Below are 25,659 nucleotides of genomic sequence, written 5' to 3' on the forward strand. Positions count from 1 at the left end.
AAATTCATTCTTTGGAGCTGGCCAGGGCACAAGTGTACAACTATGCATTTCCATTATTCAACCACAGACGTCGAAGGGAGGTCTGCAAAATAATCAAGGACAGAATATGACAAACATATTCTTACCTTTACCAGCACTGGTACGTCTCCTTCTTCTCTTATTTCACCATCCTCCTTACTTTGTTTCTCTACCACTTTGTCTTTTGTGGGTCTCTCTGCTTTCTTTTTCTATCTCTACACACGCTATCTTAAAGCCACTCCCAAATTTTCCCTAACAACATCAGCTTTACTCCCACACCATTCCCCATTGGCTATGATTAAATGATCCATGATAAAATTTGCTGATGACAACATGTAGTTTCATAATTAGGCTTTAGATTTAATACCCTAGTTAGAGTGATATGGGGAGCAGGCAAATTCACATTTTCCCAGAGCTATTGTTTCAAGATGTCTGCAGACCCAGGAACATAGCACTCTATCAGTTTACACTCACTTTTCATTTGGAAGGTTAATTTACAGCCACCACAGATTAAAAACTCATTAGTTTGTAATGACACTTTAGATTCTGCAGCATTTGGATAAAAATACCTCAAGCCAAACAACATATCTGACATTCATACCATATATAACATGACATTCAATAACACATTTAAAAGTAGCCATTCTTCAACAAAAAAACTTCAAACACAGACATCAAAGAGAAACTGCAGAGCTACAATTAATTTGCAAATTTAACACCATCAATTTGGGTTTGAATAGGGACTGGGATTGGCTGGCTCACTATAAAACAATTTTCCCTCTCTTGGTATTGACACCTCCACATCAATTATTAGGATTGGATCACATCTACCCTGACTGAATTGACCTTCAACACTGCTAATCCACTTGTAAGGTAACTCCATTCTCTTCATGTACCAATATATATTTATGCCTGTACCTGAAATTTTCACTCCATGCATCCAAAGTAGGTTTTTTACCCACAAAAGCTTACACCCAAATAAATCTGTTAGTCATTAGAGGTCCATGGGACTCCTTGTTGTTTTTGTGGATACAGACTAAAAGGGCTATCCCTCTGATATATAATAGATATTATTGCCCCATTTAAGAATAATTTTTTTACAGCAAATGCAGATCCAAATACTGGGGTTGGATAACTGGAATACAAAATTCGGAGGGGGGGGGGCTACTGTGATGGTCACAAAAATCAAAGAGTCAAGATATATTTATTACACCCACAAGCCCTGAGCAATGTCACCAGAGAAGACACAGACCCCCCTTGTGTCTCCGTCGGGAGGAAATAGAGGCAGGTTGCTACGATGCGATCCCTGCCGTTTCCTTTCTCCGGGCTGTCCCGCAGGGGGAAGAGGTGCCCGAGGGCAGAAGAAACACAACGCCCTAGCCAGACACGGGTGCGAGGAGCTACAGGGGGTGCGAGGCGCCGGCAGGACGGCCCCAGGCCCCGCGCCTCCCCCGGCACCAAGGAAGAGAAGGGGCCAGGCAGAGTCCGCTCCCTGCCAGCCACCCCCGGCCCCACCCCAGCGCCCCCGGCTCCCCTAGCCTGCAGACAGGCCGCCCGAGCGCGCGGGGCTGGAAAGGGAGGGGTCTCGGCCACTGCCGGGGCGAGACCCACCTGAGCTGGCGGCGGATCCTACAGTACCAGGCCGCCCCTCAGCTTCAGCCTCGCATCCCCGGCCGCATCCTACCCCTCAGCCGCAGCCGGCGGCTCCCGCTCCCCGCAGGCCCTGGCCCAGGCTCCCCTCGGGTCGCGGGGGCCCCTCTCTCACCTGCTGCCCGCCCGGGGGGGCTCCGGCTGCCGCCTGTCAGCCACGGAGGGGGAGCGAGGGGGCCGCGACACCAGCCAGACTGAAACTCGGCTCCTCCCCGCCCGCTTCTCCCTCACGCTCGGCTCCCTCCCGCGGCCCCGGCTCGAGACACTCGGCCCCGCCTCCGGCGCGAGCCTGCGAACCCCGCCCTCCTGCCGCCGCCGCCGCCGCGCGACACGCCAAGCTCCCGCCCCCTACGCTGTGCGCCGAAGCTCTGCCCCTGCGCGGGCCTCGCCCGCTGGAGCGCTGCCGGCGCCGCGCGAGCTGGGGAAGACGAGGAAGCTGCTGCGCCCTGGGGCCGCTGCTCCTGGACCCTTAGCGCGCGCGCCGAAGTGGCTGCCAAAACGCCGTCACGAGCTCAGCGTCGCCCCTGGCGCCTCTGGTGTGGGCGGGAAGTTTGTCTTTTTCTGCTTGCCGTCACTACGTTGTCCATAAGGTAGAGGCGCTGCTGCAGGAAGGAGCGGAGTCCCGCCCCCCCCCCCCCCCGCACAGGTATTGGGGGGACCAGCCGCGCGGGAGGTCGTGTCGTGTCGTGCAGGTGGCCTCCCGGTGGGTGCACAAGCGCCGTTCCCGCCCCCACTCCCTTCCCCCCCCCCGGTGACTGGCTGGTAGACCCTCTGGGGCAGCGCCCTGCCGCATCGCGCCGGGGGGATGCGGATGCGGACGCCGCCGCCGCCGCCCCCACTCCAAAGCCGGCTCTCGGCTGAGCACGCGGGGCCTCGTTGGTGAAAGGGCGCTAATGTCGCATCGGGCACGGCAACGACTTTCCGCGCGCTCCGGGGCGGGGGGCGGCCACGAGACACCTCCCCGCCCGCACGGGGTGGGAGAGGCGGGGGAGCAGAGGCTCGGGAGGAGTTGGAGGGGAAGGGCGGGGGCGTGGTGATGGAGGGGGGGGGCGGTGTCTCTGCCCACAGGGTTAAGCGCCGTCGTCGTCCCCCGACGAGCTGTCAACATGAGACGCCTTCGCCTGAGGTCGTTCAGATCAACGTGATCCTCGACTGGGAGAGCAGAAGGAGCGGGGGCGTCTCCCAAGGCCAGTCCCCTCGTGACCCCGACGTGGGGTGTTGCGGTAGCTGGTGTAGACATAGGATCCTCCTGCTCCTTTCTTACAAGGCGGATGAAATGACTGACACTGTGGGCATTTAAATTACTATCCCTGAACATCTGAGCGGTATAGAGCAATTCACACCTTTCAGAGATACTGTTACAGGCTCTATGGGCTGATCTAGACCTCTGCATTGGTTAGTGTTTTTCTGATCATAGGTTTCAGAGTAACAGCTGTGTTAGTCTGTATTCACAAAAAGAAAAGGAGTACTTGTGGCACCTTAGAGACTAACCAATTTATTTGAGCGTAAGCTTTCGTGAGCTACAGCTCACTTCATCGGATGCATTCAGTGGAAAATACAGTGGGGAGATTTATATACATAGAGAACATGAAACAATGGGTGTTACCATACACACTGTAAGGAGAGTGATCACTTAAGATGAGCTATTACCAGCGGGAGGGGGGGAGGAAGGGGAGAACCTTTTGTAGTGATAATCAAGGTGGGCCATTTCCAGCAGTTGACAAGAACGTCTGAGGAACTATGGAGGGGGGGAATAACCATGGGGAAATAGTTTACTTTGTGTAATGACTCCTCCACTCCCAGTCTCTATTCAAGCCTAAGTTAATTATATCCAGTTTGCAAATTAATTCCAATTCAGCAGTGTCTCGTTGGAATCTGTTTTTGAAGTTTTTTTTGTTGAAGAATTGGCACTTTTAGGTCTGTAATCGAGTGACCAAAGAGATTGAAGTGTTCTCCGACTGGTTTGTGAATGTTATAATTCTTGACGTCTGATTTGTGTCCATTTATTCTTTTACATAGAGACTGTCCAGTTTGACCAATGTACATGGCAGAGGGGCATTGCTGGCACATGATGGCATATATCACATTGGCAGATGTGCAGGTGAACAAGCCTCTGATAGTGTGGCTGATGTGATTAGGCCCTATGATGGTGTGCCCTGAATAGATATGTGGATACAGTTGGCAACGGGCTTTATTGGAAGGATAGGTTCCTGGGTTAGTGGTTCTGTTATGTGGTGTGTGGTTGCTGGTGAGTATTTGCTTCAGGTTTGGGGGCTGTCTGTAAGCAAGGACTGGCCTGTGTCCCAAGATCTGTGAGAGTGATGGGTCGTCCTTCAGGATAGGTTGTAGATCCTCGATGATGCGTTGGAGAGGTTTTAGTTGGGGGCTGAAGGTGGCAGCTAGTGGCGTTCTGTTATTTTCTTTGTTGGGCCTGTCCTATAGTAGGTGACTTCTGGGTACTCTTCTGGCTCTGTCAATCTGTTTCTTCACTTCAGCTGGTGGGTATTGTAGTTGTAAGAATGCTTGATAGAGATCTTGTAGGTGTTTGTCTCTGTCTGAGGGGTTGGAGCAAATGCTGTTGTATCGTGGAGCTTGGCTGTAGACGATGGATCATGTGGTGTGGTCTGGATGAAAGCTGGAGGCATGTAGGTAGGAATAGCGGTCAGTAGGTTTCCGGTATACGGTGGTGTTTGTGACCATCGCTTATTAGCACCATAGTGTCCAGGAAGTGGATCTCTTGTGTGGACTGGTCCAGGCTGAGGTTGATGGTGGGATGGAAATTGTTGAAATCCTGGTGGAATTCCTCAAGGGCTTCTTTTCCATGGATCCAGATGATGTAGATGTTATCACTGTAGCGCAAGTAGAGTAGGGGCATTAGGGGACAAGAGCTGAGGAAGCGATAAAATACCAACCTTCCACACAAACTTCCTCGTGGCTGGATTTTACAAAAACTAGACAAGCCATTTACAACACACACTTGGCTTCTCTACAAAAGAAAAAGGACACTAAACTCTCTATTACATGCCTCAAGGGCCACAACAGTGGTTCCCTTAACCCACCCAGCAATATTGTTAATCTATCCAACTATACTCTTAGCCCAGCAGAAGAATCTGCCCTATCTCGGGGCCTCTCCTGCTGCCCCTCCACCTCCATGAACATGATACAGTTCTGTGGTGACCTAGAATCCTATTTTCAACGTGTCCGACTCAAAGAATATTTCCAACACACCCCTGAACAACGTACTAACCCACAGAGACCTTCCTACCAAGACTACAAAAAGAAGGATTCTGGGTGGACTCCTCCTGAAGGTCGAAACAACAGAGTTCTACATAGAGTGCTTCCACCAATGTGAACGGGCTGAAATTGTGGAAAAGCAGCATCACTTGCCCCATAACCTCAGCCGTGCAGAACATAATGCCATCCACAGCCTCAGAAACAACTCTGACATCATAATCAAAAAGGCTGACCAAGGAGGTGCTGTCGTCATCATGAATAGGTCAGAATATGAACAAGAGGCTGCTAGGCAGCTCTCCAACACCACTTTCTACAAGTCATTACCCTCTGATCCCACTGAGGGTTACCAAAAGGAACTACACCATTTGCTCAAGAAACTCCCTGAAAAAGCACAAGAACAAATCCGCACAGACACACCCCTGGAACCCCGACCTGGGGTATTCTATCCGCTACCCACCTTAAGTGATCACCCTCTTGTTACAGTGTGTATGGTAACACCCATTGTTTCATGTTCTCTATGTATATAAATTTCTCCACTGTATTATCCACTGAATGCATCCGATGAAGTGAGCTGTAGCTCACAAAAGCTTATGCTCAAATAAATTGGTTAGTCTCTAAGGTACCACAAGTACTCCTTTTCTTTTTGCGACTACAGACTAACACGGCTGCTACTCTGCAACCTGTCAATTGGTATAACTGCATCGCTCAGGGGTATGAAAAAGCCATACTCCTGAGTGCTGTAGTTGTACTGACCTAACACGTATTCTCTCCCCCCGCCCCCCCGTGTAGACAGCGCTTTTCCTGCCAACATAACTACCGCCTCTTAAGGAGGTGGATTAATTAAGCTGATGGAAGAGCTTTCTTCCGGCGACTTACAGTGTCTCTGTTAAAGTGCTATAGCAGTGGCAGTTGCGCCAAAGCAGTGTTTTAAGTGTAGACTTACCCTGAGACAGCATGCCTCTTCTCCTCTTGTAGAAAACAGGAAAAGCAGTGCATGAATGGCAGCCTGCAACATGTGCTTCCATACATGTCAGCAGGAACCCAGGGAGAAAAGTAATCTGAAGGAAATGGGTACTCTGTCTTGTACAGGACTAAAGTATTTTAACAGCCTCAAGTTTAAAGACTACATTTGTTAACTTAAATAATTTTCAGAAAATAAAGACAACAACAAGCTAGAGTGGAACAGAAGCGCATTTAAGTCTCAAAAGAGTGAGATGCGTAGTCACTACTGAACTATTACCCCAGTTTCATTTAGGGTTTACTGTCCTGCTGCTTGAAATGTTATCTTTGTACCTGATATAACAACTACATTTTTAAGTCCCTGTGGCTTGAATGACCTCATATTACTTTTAATATTATGAAAGCAGGGATGTCAGATACACTTCTGGATTAATTTCTATTCTGGTATTTAAATTCTACCAAACTAAATTGCCACGACACTTACACATGAATATTGTATTCTTCACTGCCAGTCCCAAACAATCATCCAGAGTTGCTATGTTCTGTTACACAGCTAGAGGTGACTGAATTGGTTTGTGTAAAACTGCTATCTCAGTCTGCGTTTATAAAGCACTTTGGTATTCTTCTGAAAGAAAGGAGGTATGTAAATTAAAGTTATTCTGAGATTTTTCATGAGATGTTTAAACACCGAGTGTGTGCGCAATAACGGTCTGCTCTCCAGGACAAGTCATTTTCTTCTACATCATTTTACAAATGTGAAACTTAAACTGTGATGATGTGACCAAATTGAAAGGTTACTTGTGTCAGGTAAACCATGTAATAAAAAAAATCCCCTATAAAGTTTACATACACGATCTAAATTCCACTGCAATTTCAGTTCAATACTGTCATTCCCAGTTTGTCCTAAATGGTTATGCAGTATTTTTGTGCCCTGTTAAAAACACGTGCAATGTTCCACTTCAGAGATTGCTCTATCCACCACTGAAATGCAGCTATCTCTGTATAGTTTATATATTGGTTTATCTGTAAAATGCTGTGGGAAGGAAATACTGTAGAAGGAAATACCCTATATAATTGTAGATTATCTAAAAATAAGAAAAGTGGGTTAAATAGGAATTTTAGAACAGAATGCACTGAATTGTCTCCAGTACCAGCCAACTAAGTACCTCTTTGAGCTCACATATTTGACTAGCTTGCTCTGGGTGGGATCTATGGAATGATTGTTATTGAAAGAATGTAAGAGATTTTCACTCAGCAAACCATAGCCTCACTCTGAAGGAAACTTTTTATCGCATACTGAAGAAAGTATGGGTAGCATGCTGGGGAGGAAGAAAATAGAGTATTGTGAAATACAAATTGCATGAAAATTTGTTTTAGGCCATGTGTATATATAGTGAATGTATGGCCCTTGGACTATCACTTCCCACAACAGCTGTGTTCAGTTGGAACAGTGAAATTGATAACCATTACAGGGAAACTTGTGAACCACAGAGAGAACTTTCTCAACAGCTGGATTAAAAACTGTGGAACTCATTACCACAAGAGATAATAACCACCATGTTCACCTCACCACTTTCAGAACTCTTTCCAAAATTAATTTCTTTGATTTGGCCTTCTCAAAACAATTACTTTATTTTTAAAAACAACAACTTACAAGCAGATTACTCTGACACATTGAATAAAGAAGGGGAATTATATTTTTAAAAAGCTTATGGGGTGTTAAGGTACTACAGTAATAGGCACTATAGAAGAACCTAGATGGGCTACTTGGTTGTGGAATTTCATGCCGGCTCAGGTCAGGATAAAAAACTGCCTGGGACCATTACAGGGCAAATTTGAAGAGAATTATTTGTAAATAATAGAAATTATATTCTCAAAAGGAGACAACTCGTAGATCCTAGATGTCCAGATATCAGGTGGAGGAATACAATAAACAGGCATAGGCATGTAGGTTAGATTCACATGGTTGATGTGACCGCTGGAAAAAGCAGCTTTCTGAACGCTACTCAAGTGAGTTAGGCAACGTACCTGCCCCCACACAGTGTCATACATTAGAGACCTTTGTGTACTGCAATGATTGCTGTCAGTGTCTAATTCTCAAAATGTTTCAGCTGACTAAGATACTTTGGAAAAAATCCTATTGAGGCCTGTAATTGCGTTGGGAGTGGAAGCCTTGTTTCACCCATCTAATAAATTTGATTTTCAGATGGGATATTAATAGATAGTGGTGCTGAAACAATTTGTATAGTGGGGGTGCTGAGAGCCATTGAACCAAACTCTAAACCCTGTATATGATGGAAACCACTTCAAGCCAGGGGGTACTGCAGCACCCCCAGGAGTCTCTAATAGATCCCATTTTCATAAAACTTCCCTCTCTTTGAAAAATGTTAGAGAGCAGGTATTTCAAAAGTATAGACTTGTTACTCTCAAATGCTTCTGAGCTAACTGTGCTAAAATGTGGAACTTCATCTGTATTGCAATCCATTGGGTTCAGAAAACACTGCTGCAGTAGTGAAACTGGTTTTCCAAACCAGATTACTGTGTCCACAGGAATTGGAATGTGGCTCACAGAGAGGAAGCGAGCTGTCTATGAGAACAGAGTTAGAGACTAAACCAGGGGTAGGCAATCTATTGCATGCGAGCTGATTTTCAGTGGCACTCACACTGCCTGGGTCCTGCCCACTGGTCTGGGGGCTCTGCATTTTAATTTAATTTTAAATGAAGCTTCTTAAACATTTTTAAAACCTTATTTACTTTACATACAACAATAGTTTAGTTATATATTATAGACTTATCGAAAGAGATCTTCTAAAAACATTAAAATGTATTAGTGGCATGCAAAACCTTAAATTAGAGTGAAAAAATGAAGACTCGGCACACCACTTCTGAAAAAGGATGCCAACCCGTGGACTAAACCAACACCATCTTTCACACTTATAAGATTTTGGCACCTGCTTCTAAGATAGTGTCAGAATTACATTTGGATACAAACCAGATTATATATGTGCACTGGTAGCATAGTCAGGATTTTTGGCTGCTGGAATTTGGATCAGTTTGTTAACTGTCGGTGATTGAATAATTTAACCTTTTTGAATGGGACTTTGAGTTTCCTCTCATTCTACGCAAGATCTGACTCCCATAACCTACTCAGAACTTGTTTTTATGGTGTATCTTTCCTTGCAATTCAGACTACCTACACTGGTATATGTCATATAGAAGGTCAAAGGACATAATACTGCTTTCAATTTAAAAAAATCATTTTGCTAAAAAGTGTCTTCACTTACTATTCGTGGAAACTCTGGGCAAACTAGCGAGAGGTTTAAGTTGTTTACACATGCTACATTCACCTCAACAGTAAAAACATGCCTATCTAGGGGCTTTGCAACTATAGTATATCCTTTTGTTTGCCTAGATCATGAACATGAAACACCTGTTACTGTTCAAACTTTTACTCCTGCTGCTGCTGATCAGCATGATTTGTTAAATGCTCTCCTGCTGTTGTAACAAGGTATTCTGCTTAAATAAAAGAAAAGCCTTTTAACGTCATAGGAGTTTGATATCATGATGATGACCTTTTAGGTATACAGTATATGTAATCTCCCCTTCCGACCAAATAGATCTCAAAATGACTTTTCGAAAACCATATATTATAAATAGAAAAATCTCTTCATCTATTACAGAAATGTGTTCTGCTCTGGATTGAAATATGGCAGTTGTTAAAATTGTATATCAAAACTATCCATTGGTTTTGGACGGGAAGTGAAGAATAACTGTATCCAACCAAAACAGCAAGTGGAATTTAAGATAGACCCAGTATAATTACCCAATTTGGTATTTGCTGAAGAACCCACAGCTAATGCCCCTTCTCTGAATATAGTCTGTCTTAATTCTCACTCTTAGGTTTTAGCGCCTTGCTGTGAGTCCAACAGAACTCCCTCAGCATCTGAAGAATGTTGGACCCTCACATGGCAGAAGTAGAGCACAGAGTGAGCCAGGCTCCTAATGGCTGTTAAACACAATGAGCTTTTTTAAACATTTCAGATAGTTCCTTTTTAACCATGAATGACTGAGGAGCTCCCTGTAATGTCTATTATTTGTATGTTGTACTATTTAGGAGCCTCAGTGATAGATAAGGGCCCCACTGTGTTTGGTATTGTACAAACACAGAATAATGAAGAGATGGTCCCTGCCCCCAGGAGCTTACATATGTATCTCTCCAGTTCTTCCATGCTATCGTTTTGCAGGGTGGATAAAAGTCAATGATTTTTGAAAATCAGTTTTTTAATTTAAATCATTTTTTTTTTATAAAATGCTTTTTGAGGAAGAACACCTATCTAAAGATCATTTTAATTAGAATACATTATAGCTCAAAGATATCATGGAATAGGGATTATAAATTCTAATTCTATAGTATGAGACAATATATTCATGGAATGTTTAAGAAAAGTTTTGCAAATGAGTTCCAATAGTTCATGGTTTAGGGACCCAATCTTAAGGAGTTCCACGGGCTTCTGTATAGATTATTTAGGTTAATCTTTATCTACCCAGTGGGACTCAGTGCTCAGTCTAGAAGATATCATCAGAAATGCTTAGTTTTGCAGTTCTCAGACTGTGGGTTTGGGTCTCCAGAGATAACATGCTTGTTAACAGCAAAAATTGGTTTTAAATAAATAATATGTAGAGGTGAGAAATAACAGACCTCAACTTGTTGTCCCTCTGCAAATTTGTCTACACTGAGTCAATCCCTTACCTCTTTCTAAAAGTGCAAAGTTTCAAAAAGTTCAATGAATAGAAGATTGTTGGGGGCGGAATAGATTTGGACAAGGAGAAGAAGTCTGGAGAGAAATGTGAGAAGGGAGGGACAGGCAGTAGAAACAAAAGTGAAACTGTTTGAGCAGCATATTCCAGAAGTCTTGGGGTCTTTCTGAGTGTAGCCTTCATTGATTTGAGATCTACCATACCATTCTCTCACTAGAAGGGAAAACCTATAACAACCTCAGGCTGTAAAAGAGACCCAGTTTGGGAATATTGTAATGAAGTTCCTCTACCTGTGGGTAAGACAGGTATGCGTGCAAAATCAAATCCACCCTGTCCTTTTGTATCTGTTTTCTGTCTCAGCCAAAAGCCTGCACATCCAACAGCATAGAATACCATGCTGGCTATTTGTTCAGTGCTAACACAGTAGGAAGAGTGTAGTACTTAGGCGTTCGAAAGGTTTCACAGCCCTGAATCATTTATGAAATATGATTACATCACAGCCTGGAGCAGTATGGCAGCAGGCAAAATTGATAAAGCCAGGAATCCTTATGAAGACTGAAACTCAGGCCTCTGGGTCAGTTGCAGCTTAGGGTGATAAAAAGAAGAGACAAAATTCCAAAATATTATATGATTATTGGCAGTAATTAAGGGAGAAGGTTTAAAGGAGATTGGCAAAATGGGGAATAATCTTTTTAAATACCTTCACCTGAGTTAATAAACTGCATTCAGGTATATCAAAAAGGTTTTATTTCTTACCATTTTGTATTTCTCATTTTGGGCAGTGAAACAAGATTTTTGTCTCTCTTTGTTTTCTGGTCTCAGATTCATATGCAATAGCATGATGCTGTTGAGATTGGATTTCCAGTACTTCGGTCAGAATGGATTGATTTCAGTCAAAATGATTTAAATCGGTGATTTTAATTGTTATTTAAGTGAGCAAGAGGAAACCTTGATATAAACATTTTTAATCATGCTTGCATTTGAACTTTAGTTATTTTCCTAGAGAAATGTTGGTAGCCATTAAAATGTTAATTTAAACTAAATATAATCTTTACACTAAATTTTGCTTCCTTTTGCTAACCTGCAGGATACAGTATATTTCTACACTTATTTGAGCAGTTATACAGCTTTATATATATATTTATGAAGACTCTTAAATTTTACCTTTATTTTGGAAAATAGTGAATGATTTATTTATTTAGTAGATGATTAATTTTTTGTGTCCATTTATATTTGGGTGGAAATTCAATGAAATGCACAAAAATTGCATTTTATTTTATGTATTTATTTAATTAAATAAAACAGCCTGAAATGTGCTAGAAACATAAGGAAAAAATTTATCAAAACATCTTTTGCATTTAAAACTAACAGATTTATTGAGCAAAGGAAGTTTTATCTGTACTCAGTGAAATGTACTGATTTCTAGTCACTGTAGTTATATCTACACTTATAGTGGTGGATAGAGTACAGACACTTTATGATCAGCTACCACAGGAATAATAAGTAGTGTAGATGAGGAGGGATGGCTTGAGCAAGTAGATAAGCATGCGCTATGCTCCTGAACCCCCAAGGTATATACCCTATATAGGTTCTCTACAGACCTAAGTAGTGCTTCTGACCTCTACACTTATTTTTAGCAGTGTAGTATCCCGCCACAGTGAAAGGCTCCAGGAGCAGGGAATGGCTGAGACTGCAGTGAAAGGCTCTAGCGGTTCCCTCCTGCAAGAGCCTTTCCCCACTGCAGCATGTAGCTACACACAACTGACAAGTGTGGATGCAGCTTGCCTTTCACTGCAGCATGTAGCTACATGTGTAGTGCCTGTATCCTATGTGCTGCTGTAACTGTAGATATGGCCTATGGCTCTTCAAGATTTTTAGAACTAGTAGATCTCGTCCTCTCGCACTTAATTTATATTCATAAATTTGAAGAGGAAAACAGGCTTTCCTGCCTTTTCAAGTTTCAGTTGGTTTCTTAATTTAGAATTGAACTAGTAGAATAAATTGAAAAGAAGATACTCTGTCAACATCTGCACAAGAGGATACTGCTGTCAAAAGCTGGTTTAGCACCTCAACAAACTTATGTTCCAGGTGCTTAACCAGTGATTTCCACCAATTCAGTTGTCTAACTTTCTTTAAAAATTTTGCACCAAATATGTACTTTTTTTTGTATTTAATTTAAATTACTGTAATATAATAAGTTTAGGCCATACCATAGGTTGTCAAATTTAATTTTAACCAGGTTTACTTTTAAAACATAAAAATGACTTTTTAAAATGATTTATTTTTATCTATCCTGACTGCAGGGGGCTGTTGAAGTAAAATAACTATTTCAGTGAATTTTTTAAAATCATTAGGTTTTGTAAAAGGATAAAATAAGCTTAATATTTTCAGTCTAATGTAAACAAAAGGGAGTTACTCTTAATAGCGGATTAAGTGCTGAATATTACTGATGTGATGGCTAGTCAAGATAGAAGCTGATAAAATATAGAATATTCAAATAGTCTTACAAAGAAAGGTGATTATAAATGGGACTTCTTAGGGTAGCCACACCTGTTCCAACAAGTGAAGAGACCTCCTAAAGAAAGAACTGCTGCTACTAAGAATAGCTGATGATGTATTCAAGGTAGCCCATGTGTAATAATCCTGTTTATGAGTGAAGACCAAGGGAACTACATATATGAAGTGCAAACTGGTTTCTATTCTGCTGGAATAGAAAGAGTCACTTCACCCACCACAAAAAAATGTGGCTATCTCTTGGTTGAAATGTGTCAAGAGCTTGAAAAGCAGTTGAAGTCAATGAGTAAGGCAAAAGAATTGGAAACAAAGACTTTGGGCTTGTCTATGTGGTGCAGCAATGCACACTATGGGGATGTGATTTCTAAAGCGGACTAGTAGTGTGCACTAAGGGACTTTTAGTGTGCACCAGCAGAGCCCACCCAGACCAATTAGTGTGCAACACATTCTGCTTTAGAAATCACATTCCTGTAGTGCTGATTGCTGCTCTGTGTAGACATGCCCTCAGAGTGCTTTTTTTGTGGCTTAGCTTAATCCTCTCTAAAGTAGACTAAGGCCTGGTATATGCTAAAAAATTAGGTCGAAGGAAGCCGCTTTAAGTCGACCTGTTAATGTATGTGTCTACACTACCGGGTCCTTTATGCTGACCTAAATTGCCTCTATTGTCGACTTCTGTAGTCCACCTTTGCAAGAGGCGTAGCCCTTAATTCAATTTTCATGGGTCAGCTGTGAGATAGTTCAGATATAGTGTCGTGTAATTCAACTTAATTGGCCTCCAGGTGGTGTTCCACAAAGCTCATCTGTGACCACTCTGGAGATCATTTTCAATTCCGCTGCACTGCAGCCAGGTACACAGGAAACAGCCCTTCCCCTGCTAAAACCCTGGGAATTTTTGATTTTCCATTTCCTGTTTGATCAGCATTGGGAGCATGCCAGCTTCAGTACAGCTGATCATAGAGACTACACGCCCCAAATGTGCTTCTGCTTGTTCTGCACAGGAGGTGGTGGATCTCATTGCTGTGTGGGGAGAAGAGTCTGTGCAAGCAGAGCTCCGATCCATCAGAAGAAAAGCTAACATCTGTGCAAAGATCGCTCGTGGAATGGGGGGGGACACGCAGCAGTTCTGTCTGAAAATAAAATAACTTCGCCAAGCGTACCAGAAGGCAAAGGAGGCGAACAGTTGTTCTGGTGCTGAGCTCCACACATGCCAGTTCTTCAATGAGCTGCATGTGATTCTCTCAGCACCCCCACAAGCAACGTGGACACCTGTCAAGGTTCCTCCCCCACTCTGAACGCTAGGGTACAGATGTGGGGACCTGCATGAAAACCTCCTAAGCTTATCTTCACCAGCTTAGGTCAAAACTTCCCCAAGGTACAAAATATTCCACCCTTTGTCCTTGGATTGGCCGCTACCACCACCAAACAAATACTGGTTACTGGGGAAGAGCTGTTTGGAAACGTTTTTCCCCCCAAATACTTCCCAAAACCTTGCACCCCACTTCCTGGACAAGGTTTGGTAAAAAGCCTCACCAATTTGCCTAGGTGACTACAGACCCAGACCCTTGGATCTTAAGAACAATGAACAATCCTCCCAACACTTGCACCCCCCCCCCCTTTCCTGGGAAATGTTGCATAAAGAGCCTCACCTATTTGCATAGGTGACCACAGACCCAAACCCTTGGATCTGAGAACAATGAAAAAGCATTCAGTTTTCTTACAAGAAGACTTTTAATAGAAATAGGAGTAAATAAAAGTAAAGAAATCCCTTCTGTAAAATCAGGATGGTAGATGCCTTACAAGGTAATTAGATTCAAAACATAGAGAATCCCTCTAGGCAAAACCTTAAGTTACAAAAAAGATACACAGACAGAAATAGTTATTCTATTCAGCACAATTCTTTTCTCAGCCATTTAAAGAAATCATAATCTAACACATACCTAGCTAGATTACTTACTAAAAGTTCTAAGACTCCATTCCTGGTCTATCCCCGGCAAAAACAGCATATAGACAGACCCTTTGTTTCTCTCCCTCCTCCCAGCTTTTGAAAGTATCTTGTCTCCTCATTGGTCATTTTGGTCAGGTGCCAGTGAGGTTACCTTTGGCTTCTTAACCCTTTACAGGTGAGAGGAGTTTTCCTCTGGCCAGGAGGGATTTTAAAGGGGTTTACCCTTCCCTTTATATTTATGACAACACCTCACAGGTGTAAGAGTCTAGGGACAACAAGGAGGATTATATGGTGGAGGAGGAGGAGGAAAATGGGAGACAGGCGAGCGATGGATCCATTCTCCCCAAGAGCCAGGAAATATTTTTAACCCTAAAGCCCTGTGGGTTGCAGAACATCACTGTGGCTGACCATGATGCCAGGGAAGGCACCTCTGGTGAGTATACAATCAAAGTCCAGTTAAACTTTAGCAGGCCCACACATTTGATGCTATTGCATGTTTACTGTGAAGAAAAAGCGAGGTGGTGATGTTCTCTGCTTACAAGAGGCCGCTCCAGCTATGCAAAGGGTGGCCCCCAGAAAAGACTGTTTATGTGGACTGGGATAGCCCAGGAATCCTCCTTGGATATCTTTAGGAAACTTTCATGGAGGTACTCTGCGATCCTTTGCAGAAGGTTTCTGGGCAGGGCAGTCTTATTTCTTCCACCATGGTAGGGCACTTTCCCACGCAACTTCTGAATTAATTCTGCTGGCATCGTTGCAGTACACAGCATAGCAGCATAAGGACCGGGTCTTGCAGCATCTCCTTCCTTTCCACCTCTTTTACCCTCAAGAGACTGATCTCACAGAAGGTGCCCATTCACAGACCTTTGATGATCTGGAATGTGGTGTTGTATTACACAGCTGAAAATGTTTCTACCATTCCAACTTTACAACCCCTTTTCCCCAAGGTTACCTTTTTTTTCTGTTCTCCCTCTTTACTTATGTTTGTTAAATAAAGTAAATGGATTCGAGAAATAAATGTTCTTTATTGAGTAGAAGCAGTGGGCTTGGGCAGGGGGTTGGCTTTACAGGGACAGTGATACAAGCCAGGTGAAGGTTTGGGAAAGCACAATGTAGACGAGCAGCTCACATTACTGTGACTCATTATTGAAACAGCTTTTCAAAGCCTCGCAGCACCCCTTGCTGGGCTCTTCTTATTGCCTTGGTGTCTGGTGGCTCAAAAATGGGTGCCATGCCATCTGTCTCAAGTGCCCATCCCTGCAGAAAATTTTCCCCCTCTTTTTCCCCATAGATATTATGGAGCACACAGCAGACAGCTATAACCATGGGGATGTTGTCTTCACTAAGGTCCAACTTTGTTAGTAAACTTCTCCAGCGCCCTTTTAAATGACCAAAGGCACATTCAACCACCATTCTGCATTTGCTGAGCCTATAGTTCAACCGTTCCTTACTACTGTCCAGATGGCCAGTGCATGGCTTCATAAGCCATGGGAGCAAGGGCTAGGCTGGGCTCCCCAGGATAACTGTAGGCTTCTCAACATCTTCAATGTACATTTTGTGGTCTGGAAAGAAAATCCCAGATTGCAGCTTTTTGAACAGACCCAAGTTCCTAAAGATGCAGTCGTCATGAACCTTCCCCGACCATCCTACGCTGACATTGGTGAAACAGCACTTGTGATCCACCAGCGCTTGCAACACTTAGAAAAGTATCCCTTTTGGTTTATGTACTCCTTGGCAAGGTGTTCTAGTGCCAAGATGGTGATATGTGTGCCATCTATCACCCCATCGCAATTAAGGAACCCCATTGCAGCAAAACCATCCACTATGTCCTGCACATTTCCCAGACTCACTACCCTTCATAGCAGAAGTCGATTAATGGCCCTGTACGCTTGGAGCACAGTAGCTTCCATGGTTAATTTACCTACTCCAAACTGATTCCCCACTAACCGGTAACTGTCCGGCGTTGCATGCATCCAAATCGCAATCCCCACTAACTCTCCACTGTCAGAGCAGCTCTCATTTTTGTGTTGCTGAACTGCAGGTAAGGGGAAAGCTCTGCACAAAGTTCCTGGAAGGTGGCCTTCTGCATTCGAAAGTTCTGCAGCCTCTATTCGTCATCCCATACCTGCAAAACAATGCAGTCCCACCAGTCAGTGCCTGTTTCATGGGACCAGAAATGGCGCTCAATAGAGTGCAGCTGGTCTGTGACTGCCAGCAGCAACTGTGAATTGTTTCTTTCAATGGCTTGCAACAGGGCTGATAGCAGAACATAGCTATGTTCTGCACGGCGGACCCTACTTCAGCTCTGGAAATTCTGCAGGAGAAGGCGCAAGGTGTTTGAGTTGCTCACACCGAGCAGGCTCCATGGTTCTGGGGTTATGGCATATGCGTGGCAATTTTAAGGCACGAAAACCACTGGGTTGTTTGCCATTGATATGAGGGAGGGAGCCCAGTGCATCATGGGATGCTGACGCAATGTTCCCATTCTCTCCTGCGACAATGTTTTGGTCCCATGAGGCATTGCACAAACTTCCCAAAACACACTGCAGCAAGTTGCACTTTGGGATAGCTAACCACAATGCACTGCTTTGTGCACTGATGCAGGCACTGCTAGTGAGGATGCACTCCATTGAGACAATGAGCATGGTGTGGCCATGCACAATCAACTTATCTAATTTGGTTGAATTAGATAAAGTCAACTTAATTTTGTAGCGTAGACAGGCCCTAAGATAAACCAGACAAAGGGATTCTCAGTGCAATTGCAGTGTCCACATGGAGAGTTAGTGCAGAATAAATATTGTGTTTTAAATTCACACCATAACTTCCACGTGGAAAAAGCCCTGAGGGGAACAATGAATGGGGGAGATAAAACAGGTTGAGGGTATGGATGGGGGAAAAAGTAGCAAAGGCCCATCTCTACCAGAAGTTAACAAAGTTATAACACTGTAGATTATGTTTAAGAAAAGTGGTTATGTTGCTGGGATCTGTTAGATTTGCTTTTGGGAAGCAAAAAATGAATTAATCACAAAATGAATTTCTGTTGTAACTGCGGTTGCTCATTAGAATTCAAAGTAAAATATTGATATAATATCTCATGCATCCTGTATGAAGGGATTTTTTACTGCATGCTTATAGTGGGATGGACTACGTACTAAGTCTCTTCTAGACTACAATCCTAAAAGTCTTCAGTGAGACTATTGTATCTGTTGCTTTCTATTCAGGTGTTTTTTGGGTTTTGTTTTTGCCAATGACGATGATTCAGTGTTTTTGATTTGTTTTCTTTCCTTTGTCTTTAGGAATGTCTGAAAGTCAGGGGACAAACAATGGAAGCCACACCAGCAAGATTGGTTCCAACAGTGGCAGCTCTGCTGTGTGCTTTGGGCAGGTCAGTCTCTCTTCATCTAGAACAGAGCTGGAAGTCTTCCTCTTGCACTTCAGGAAATATCACAAATCACTTAATTGTTTTTAATGCATAACATACCTGTCATCCTCACCATGATAATCTTCATCCTCATTACATTTTCCCCTGCTAGTGGCAGAGCTGTCTCTCCAACACTACTAGCTTTTATCTGAATTACTTGGAGAAAGGGCCTTGAATTATTTTTTAAAGGACAGGACGAATGTTTTTCTTTCTCTGATGAACTGGACTGTGTCGTGGAGTAGGTATACCCCATTATGGGGCACTGGGTTGTGGGGAGATCAAAGCAGAGATTTTAGCAGCCCAAGTAGCTTGGCCTCCCATGTCACCACAGCTGCTCTGGCCCCTAGGATAATGTAGCCCAATGGCCAGAGTCCCCAAGGCTGTCCTTTTGTTCAGGGCTGCTCGACCTCATGGCCCGAGTCTTTCTAGCAGCCCTGTAGCTCAGAGCAACATGGCCCAATGGCTAAGGTCAGTGGGGCAGGCATTCTGCTGCACGGTTCGCCCCTCTGGGCATCAGCTGCCCCACTGGTAGGGCAGCCAGCGTAGGGGGACCCAGGCCCACCCTGCTCCACTGGGTCCCAACCCAGGACTAGGAAACAGTGCTTCCACAATCAGTCTTGGTCACCCAGTACCTTAGTCCTGATCCCTGGGTTGCTTCCTACGCTTCCTTCCAAGTCTGGTAGTCTTGTGGCCTCTGTTGTCTCTCCTCTGTCGGCAGCGGTGGTCAGCTGGGGGTCTGCTGGAGCCTTAACCCAACTGGCTTCCAGATCTTGGTTGTGTGGCTGTAATATTTGTTTCATTGGTCACTGAAAAGTGGCTGCGGCTCCATGCTGCCCAAACGGCATCATGATAAATTGGTATAAGCCAAACAGGGTAGGGAAGGCAGCCTTCTCACAGGAGGCCAGTGTCAGGGGTATTCGCCAGTACCCCTTAGTTAGATGTGATGTTGAGATGAACTAAGCACTACCCAGCCACACGAGGAGCTCATCTACCTGAAGCTTTGGGTAGGTGTCAGTCCAGGAAATAGCATTAACTTTCCTGAAATCGATACAAAATCTGATGGCACTAACAAGCTTTGGGACCAGTACTATCGGGTTCCGCCACTCTCTCTGAGATTCCTCTACTACCCTTAGGGACAGCTTAGTTTGCAGTTCTTTTTGGATGGCTCTTGCCATCCTCTTAAGGAGTGGTCGGTGGTTATTTCGTGCCTTCTGACCTAGGATGGTGATAATATGGCGACTCCTCAGACTAGTCTGTCCCGGGAAGGTCACTCAGTCACCTTGTGTCAGGGTTTGTCATAGTTGCTGGTGGCCTGGGTTGGCAGCAGAGGTTCTTACATTGGCCTTTTGTGGTCCCCACTTGGCTGGATGACCCCAGTTTCCTGGGCTCCCTGCTCTACAGGCTTGCTGCTCTGACCCTCAGCGGTCACGAAGTCTTCCAATAAGAAGACAAGTTCAGCAAGGGTTGCCGGACAGTGCCATTGCACCCATTCCTTCCCCCAGCGGGTAGGATCTGGGTAAACTGCTCCAGTGCCACCATCTCCACCACTTGGATTCTGGTCCATTTCTCTGATTCCAGTTACCACCAGCGGTAGTCCCAGAGTTGCTGGGCTGCGGCCTGGCCCTGGGCAGGGACTATTTGCAGTAGAGTCGTTGGCAGTACATCTCAGGACTGACACCAGCCTGGTCCAGGGTGGCTGCCTTCACTTTGTTGTATCGCAGTGCCTGATGGGGGTATAAGTTCTGGTAGGCGATTTGGGGTGGGCCAGTTAAGTACAGTGCCAGGAGGGTAGCCCACTGTACTGGTGGCCACTGTGGCTGGCGACCTGTTTGAATGTCACAAAGGTCTCAGGGTCGTCACTGGGCCCCATCTTAGTCACACGCACTGTGTGCAGCATGGCCCAGTGGTCAGAGTCAATGCAGCCCGCCCTTCAGTGCGGCCCAGTGGCCAGAGTCCACAAGGCTGTCCTATTGTTCAGGGCAGTTTGGCCTATTAGCCTGGGTCTATCTAGCAGGCCTGTAGCTCAGGGCAGTATGGCCCAATGGCTACAGTCAGCAGTGCAGTTCGTCCCAGCGGGGCAGCTGGGGTAGGGGAACCCAGGCCCATCCATCGCAACTGGTCCCTTTTATACTACTCCCTTTTATACTCTGGTTCATCTGAAGCATGCCCAGTAGGGGCATGGAGGTGTGGCTTCCTCAGCCCACAGCGTGTGGTTAACCCTTTCTGAACCAATGCAGGGTAGGTACACCCCATCACAGACTGAATTTATCTTAATAGTGGATGACATGCCCCAGACTTGCTTATAAAAACATGCATTCTCCTCTATTGGTGGAGAGAAGGTGGCTGTTTTCATTCAGCCATTGGAAGAAACCAATAGACAGAGTTTGTCTTTGGCCTTGCATGGTGAATTCTCCTATGCATGTCATTATTTCTTCAGTTAGCTAATGAATATGATGTCTGTATATATATGTACACAATGCTCTCTTTCCCTTTTGCCTGACGTTGTATATTTCTGTGTAACTGCCAGAAAAAGAAATGGACAGTTATTCCTAAAAAAAGTTAAATGGAACAATACATTGAAATCTAAATGTTAAAACCTCATGATTGTATATTAGAATTTTTTTGTTTAAATTTCATGCTGTTTGCTTGAATTATATTACCTGGCAGGATGGGGATTAGCACAGCTCTGAGGGTCCCTTAAAATTCCACTCTGAGTTCTGTTTTGCAGATGAATAGAGCAGCAAGATTGAGGATTAGTCAAGATTCCCTTTGGAGAAGACCAGCTCCCTTCCTTAGTTAGGTGGAAGTGTGGTGCTGTTGAGTAGAGAGAGACATCTACGCTACTCTTCAGACTGGAGCTGGAATTTTCCTCACACACACCTGCAGAACAGGAACACTCACTCCACATTCCTGAACACATACTTAATGCTATCTGTATCTTTTGCAGAGTGTGTATAGATGATAACTAACATTTCTTCCAGTGCAATAAGTAGTGACACCTAGTTGATCTTCTGACTAATATGAGTGGTGCTGATAGAGATTCCCGCTATGCTTCATGCCCCTGCAGCCTGGACTGGACTTTGCACATGTTACAACTGCTGTAGGATTTCATAGGGATGGGAGCAAGGGTACTCTTTCAAACTGGTGTGCTTGGCTGAGTTCTATCACTTTGTAATTGGGATGTTTGCTGCTTGGGAGAATTGGAAAACAGTTGTATAGAATTTAACACAGATCATTGATCCATCTATTCTAGTTCCTTGTAAGAGCAAGCAGTATCACCCCAGCATAATACACCTACCCCATGGAGCAAGGTAAATTCCTTCCTGAGCCCTTTGACTATCCTTTACATCCTGAAGCATGAGAGTTGAATACTCATCTTTTCCTGGAAGACTGCAATAAAGAAAAATAGGATGAGACAGGTGCAGGGGAGCTAATAGAGTGAAGAAACTAAAGCTGTCTGACTCTATGTTTCTATTAAAGTACCAGTATACGGCAGCTGAATACCTGGCCATCCAGAATGCCCTGCGTCAGAGGCTGGGTCCGGAGTACATCAGCAGCCGGCAGGCTGGTGGAGGACAGAAGGTACAAACAAGTGTGTATGCAGAAACTTTGTGGGTAGGCAGTGGAAGACAGAGAATTCTTCACTATAAGAAACTGTCCCTAGCTCAGCCACTGATTTCTTGACACCTTTGGCAAGTCACTTAACTTCCTCCTTCAGTTTCTTCATCTTTTAAATGGAAATAATATTTACCTACTTCATAGGATGTTGGGCAGTAATAATTAATTGTTCAGTACTTTGAACATGTAAATCACTATATAAATGCTATGTATTGTGAGTAAATTATTTGGGTTTTTTTTCCCCTTTCTCTTGTGTTCGCTAAATCTACCTCTCTCAGTTGTGCCATCTTCTTCTGGAGATTGGGCTTGGCAGGGAAAAGTTCTTTTTTTCATTGTTTGCACACAGGCAGTCAAATGTTTCTTGAAATGAACAGTGTTTCTTAGTGCAGTACAGCTATGACTGTAAAGGACCTTTTAAAATTCACTCTTCCTCTTTTCAGGTTTGTTATATTGAGGGTCACAGGGTCATCAGTCTGGCCAATGAGATGTTTGGCTACAATGGCTGGGCTCATTCGGTCACTCAGCAGAATGTTGGTGAGTATCTTTTTCCAGGCTTTGAGAATTTATGTTCCTGTTGCTTCATACTGAGGGTCTGTAAAGTGGCAGAATGTGGTCCCTGTTTGAGAAACCATCTTTCCTGTAAACTGTTCAGCTGAAACAACAGGAAACATGCCTTTAAAATGACAGACCCTGTAAAAGATGCAGATGAAATTTTGGAGCCTACAGGCTCCTTGACAGTTAGGAGAAAGCAAAATGGAATAATGGTGAAACACCTGTGTTTCAGTATCTGTCCTGCATGTAAAGAAAACTCTGTTTATGTTCAGTAGCTCAGCTTTATGTAATGGCACTTCTGAGTTACTGAAAATGAGTTTATTCAGCTAAGTGGGGATGACTGAGCCAAACCATTCCATCTGGACTCTTCCACCTGCTTAATGCTAGCAGCTCTAGTTTTTCCTATGTGTGTGCAGAATTAATTTTGTTATGTGCACCAGTATGGAGGTGATGTGTGACACACAACAAAATCCATGTGGCGGGGCCAAGGGGTTCGGAGTGGAGGGGGGCAGCGGCTCAGGGCTGGGGCAGAAGGTTGGAGTGCGGGGGCGTGAGAACTGGGAGTGCAGGCTCTGGGGTGGGGCCAAGGATGAGGGGCTTGGGGCGGTGGGGGATGAGGGCTCCGGCTGTGGGTGTGGGTTCTGGGCTGCCCTGGGGCTACAGCACGGAGAGAGGACTCTCCCCAGCTCTCTCTCTCTCTCTCTCCCCGCAGCAGCACCTGGGATGGAAGGGAGAGGCACCTCTCCCCACTGCAGCAGCTCTGGGCTGGGGGAGAGGCATCTTTCCCTGCCGCAGCCCTGAGCACTTGCGCGGCGCTTAATAGGCGGCTGCTCAGCTTAGGGGGAACTTAGGCCCTGAGCCAACTGTCATGGCCACACGCAACTGCTACCTGCAACAAACATCTCAACTTATGCATCCCCCACTTCACCTATGGAACTTCCTGCAAAATACCTCCTTGTGACCAGCATCCAGGTCCTGAGACACTCTTTGGGTAGTTGCTCATGTGTGTCCCCATATTTGGGATACCTGTACCCAGGTGCACAAACTCAGAAAATTTTGGCTAATAGTGCCTATTTGAGCCATGCACACACTCCTTGATGCTGTGCATTGAGCAGATGACAGAAAGAAGACCAATCCTAACTGCCCTGAGTTCTTCCTGAACACTGCAGGAGCAGCAAGTTGAAACACTGTGGTATCCCCAATGCTTTCTTCAGTCTATTCTCCTTTGAGCTTGTTAGGGTAGCCTTAGCTTTCAGTTAAGTTTGCACTCTTAATTGTTAGGAGGAACTATTGCAGGTTTGTTTGGGGTCAGACTCCATTGGCCCTGACCCCTTTCTTAAGGTCTGTTACATGGTTCAGGCCTAGTGGTCTCTCTTCATTTACCATTCATGTTGTGGCTGTTGCCAGTAAAAAGACTAGTTGTAGTCTCTCTGCATTGTGCGGTGTGACAATGGTGACCATGAGCATTGCTTTTAAATGCCTCAATAAAGGACAAAATCCATATTGATGCTTGGTCTGCATCATTTTCACCCCTCACACTAGAAAGAAGAAGGAGAGCCACCTCAAAGTTCATCTGTTGGAGAAGACACTTGAGGTTCATACAACAGAGTGCAGTACTGAAAAATCAGCACATTCACTTTGAAAGTCTAAGTCTGGTGCAGGGATTACAGTGAGAAGCTCCTAACCTGCACCAACATTTCAGCCTGGTGATTGGAAGGTTGGTGCTCGCTTCCTCAGTAATGAATTCTGATAAGAAAGAGAGTTTTGACTTGGTGTTGCAAAGATCTGAGAAGCACATTGTTAGAAAAGTGTTGGTCTAGAGGATCTTCAACATTTAAGGGACTGGCATCCTGCTGGCGCTAGATGTTTCTCATGACATTGAAATAGAGTGGGATCCTTTCATGTCACTCCATACTTTGATACACAGTGTCAGTTGTTGATACTGAACCATAACAGACCCCAAGGGAAAGAATAGTTACTCAACAGTCCCTACAGTAACTGTGGTTTTTCGAGACGTGCTGGCCACATAGATTCCACCCTTGGCACATGAGATTGGATTATTTTGTGCCAGTGGTGTCCATTGAGGCCATATTTACATTTTAGGGGCCCTCATTGCTCCCACCAAAGGGCAAAAAGGGTGGAGTGAGCCCAACTGCCCTTCAGTTTCTTCTTCAGTACAGAATCCTATAGGTGTGAGAATGAAGTAGCAGGGAGGCAGTGTGGGTTGTGTAATCTGCATGGACAACACATCTTGAAAAACCACTGTTACTGTAGCTCAAGGAACCATGTGTTGTTTGTCAATTGTCTGCATGGATTCCACTCAGAGTGACTAACAAGAATGTTTCTGTTTCCTTGGAGGCGGTATTAGGAGTCCTACATGAATAGTCACTCCAGGATAGTCCTACAAAGACTGGCATCTGACCTGCCAGTCTGTACTAGGGAATAGTGACTAATATGTGGATCGAGCTCCATCTAGCTGCATTACATGTTTCAGATATGGGAGCCTTCCTCAAACAGGCAACAAAGTCCAAGTGGAATGAGCTCTAATATGACTGAGTGGATCTTTCCTACCCTTACTCATAACAGGTTCTTAAGTACTCGGAAATCCATTCAGATAATGTCTGTATGAATAAAGATTGCCACTTAACCCTGTCAGAAAATGCCAAAAATACCCTGGGTGTGTTCCTGAATGATCTTGTTCTGCCTAGGTAGAATGACAGTGCTCTTTACACTGGGTGTGTGAATATTCTCCTCACTCAGGATAGAGTGACGTTTAGGAAGGAAAACCAAGAAATGAATGGACTGGTTTATGTGGAACTCCGAGGGGACTTCGGATGAGGTCTAAGAGTAACTGGTACACTATACGCAGGGGGCCCTGAATCTCTCCTATCTGATGTAATGGCCACAAGAAACGCACTACTCATTGACATGTGGTAAAGAGAGCAGGTTGCTGAGGACTCAAAAGGGGAATCGTGTATGTTGCTAGTAC

General features: G+C 44.5%; 2 protein-coding genes across 29 annotated transcripts in view; one reads left to right on the forward strand and one right to left on the reverse strand.

The window, feature by feature from the left end:
* The window catches only part of ERC1 (ELKS/RAB6-interacting/CAST family member 1), a 552,070-nt gene extending 550,108 nt beyond the window's left edge, over positions 1-1,962 (reverse strand). For 5 of the 15 annotated variants that reach the window (XM_073320483.2, XM_073320517.2, XM_073320492.2 and 2 more), the window contains exon 1: positions 1,784-1,962. The gene's annotated coding sequence lies outside the window, so the exon portion shown is untranslated. The remainder of the gene's footprint in view (positions 1-1,783) is intronic. The other 10 variants (XR_012155892.1, XR_012155894.1, XM_073320544.2 and 7 more) reach the window with 3 other exon arrangements.
* Positions 1,963-2,026: 64 nt separating this feature from the next.
* Positions 2,027-25,659, forward strand: part of RAD52 (RAD52 DNA repair protein) — a 51,486-nt gene continuing 27,853 nt past the window's right edge. For 6 of the 14 annotated variants that reach the window (XM_078849868.1, XM_078849866.1, XM_073320640.2 and 3 more), the window contains exons 1-4: positions 2,300-2,371; positions 18,376-18,464; positions 21,981-22,082; positions 22,559-22,652. In XM_078849868.1, the coding sequence (XP_078705994.1) occupies positions 18,378-18,464; positions 21,981-22,082; positions 22,559-22,652 (283 nt within the window). In that variant the 5' untranslated portion in view covers positions 2,300-2,371; positions 18,376-18,377. Of the gene's footprint in view, positions 2,372-13,573; positions 14,507-18,375; positions 18,465-21,228; positions 22,083-22,558; positions 22,653-25,659 lie in introns of those variants that run through there. The other 8 variants (XM_073320630.2, XM_073320718.2, XM_073320650.2 and 5 more) reach the window with 6 other exon arrangements.

Source organism: Lepidochelys kempii, chromosome 1 (assembly GCF_965140285.1).
Source record: "Lepidochelys kempii isolate rLepKem1 chromosome 1, rLepKem1.hap1, whole genome shotgun sequence".
Lineage (NCBI taxonomy): Eukaryota > Metazoa > Chordata > Testudines > Cheloniidae > Lepidochelys > Lepidochelys kempii.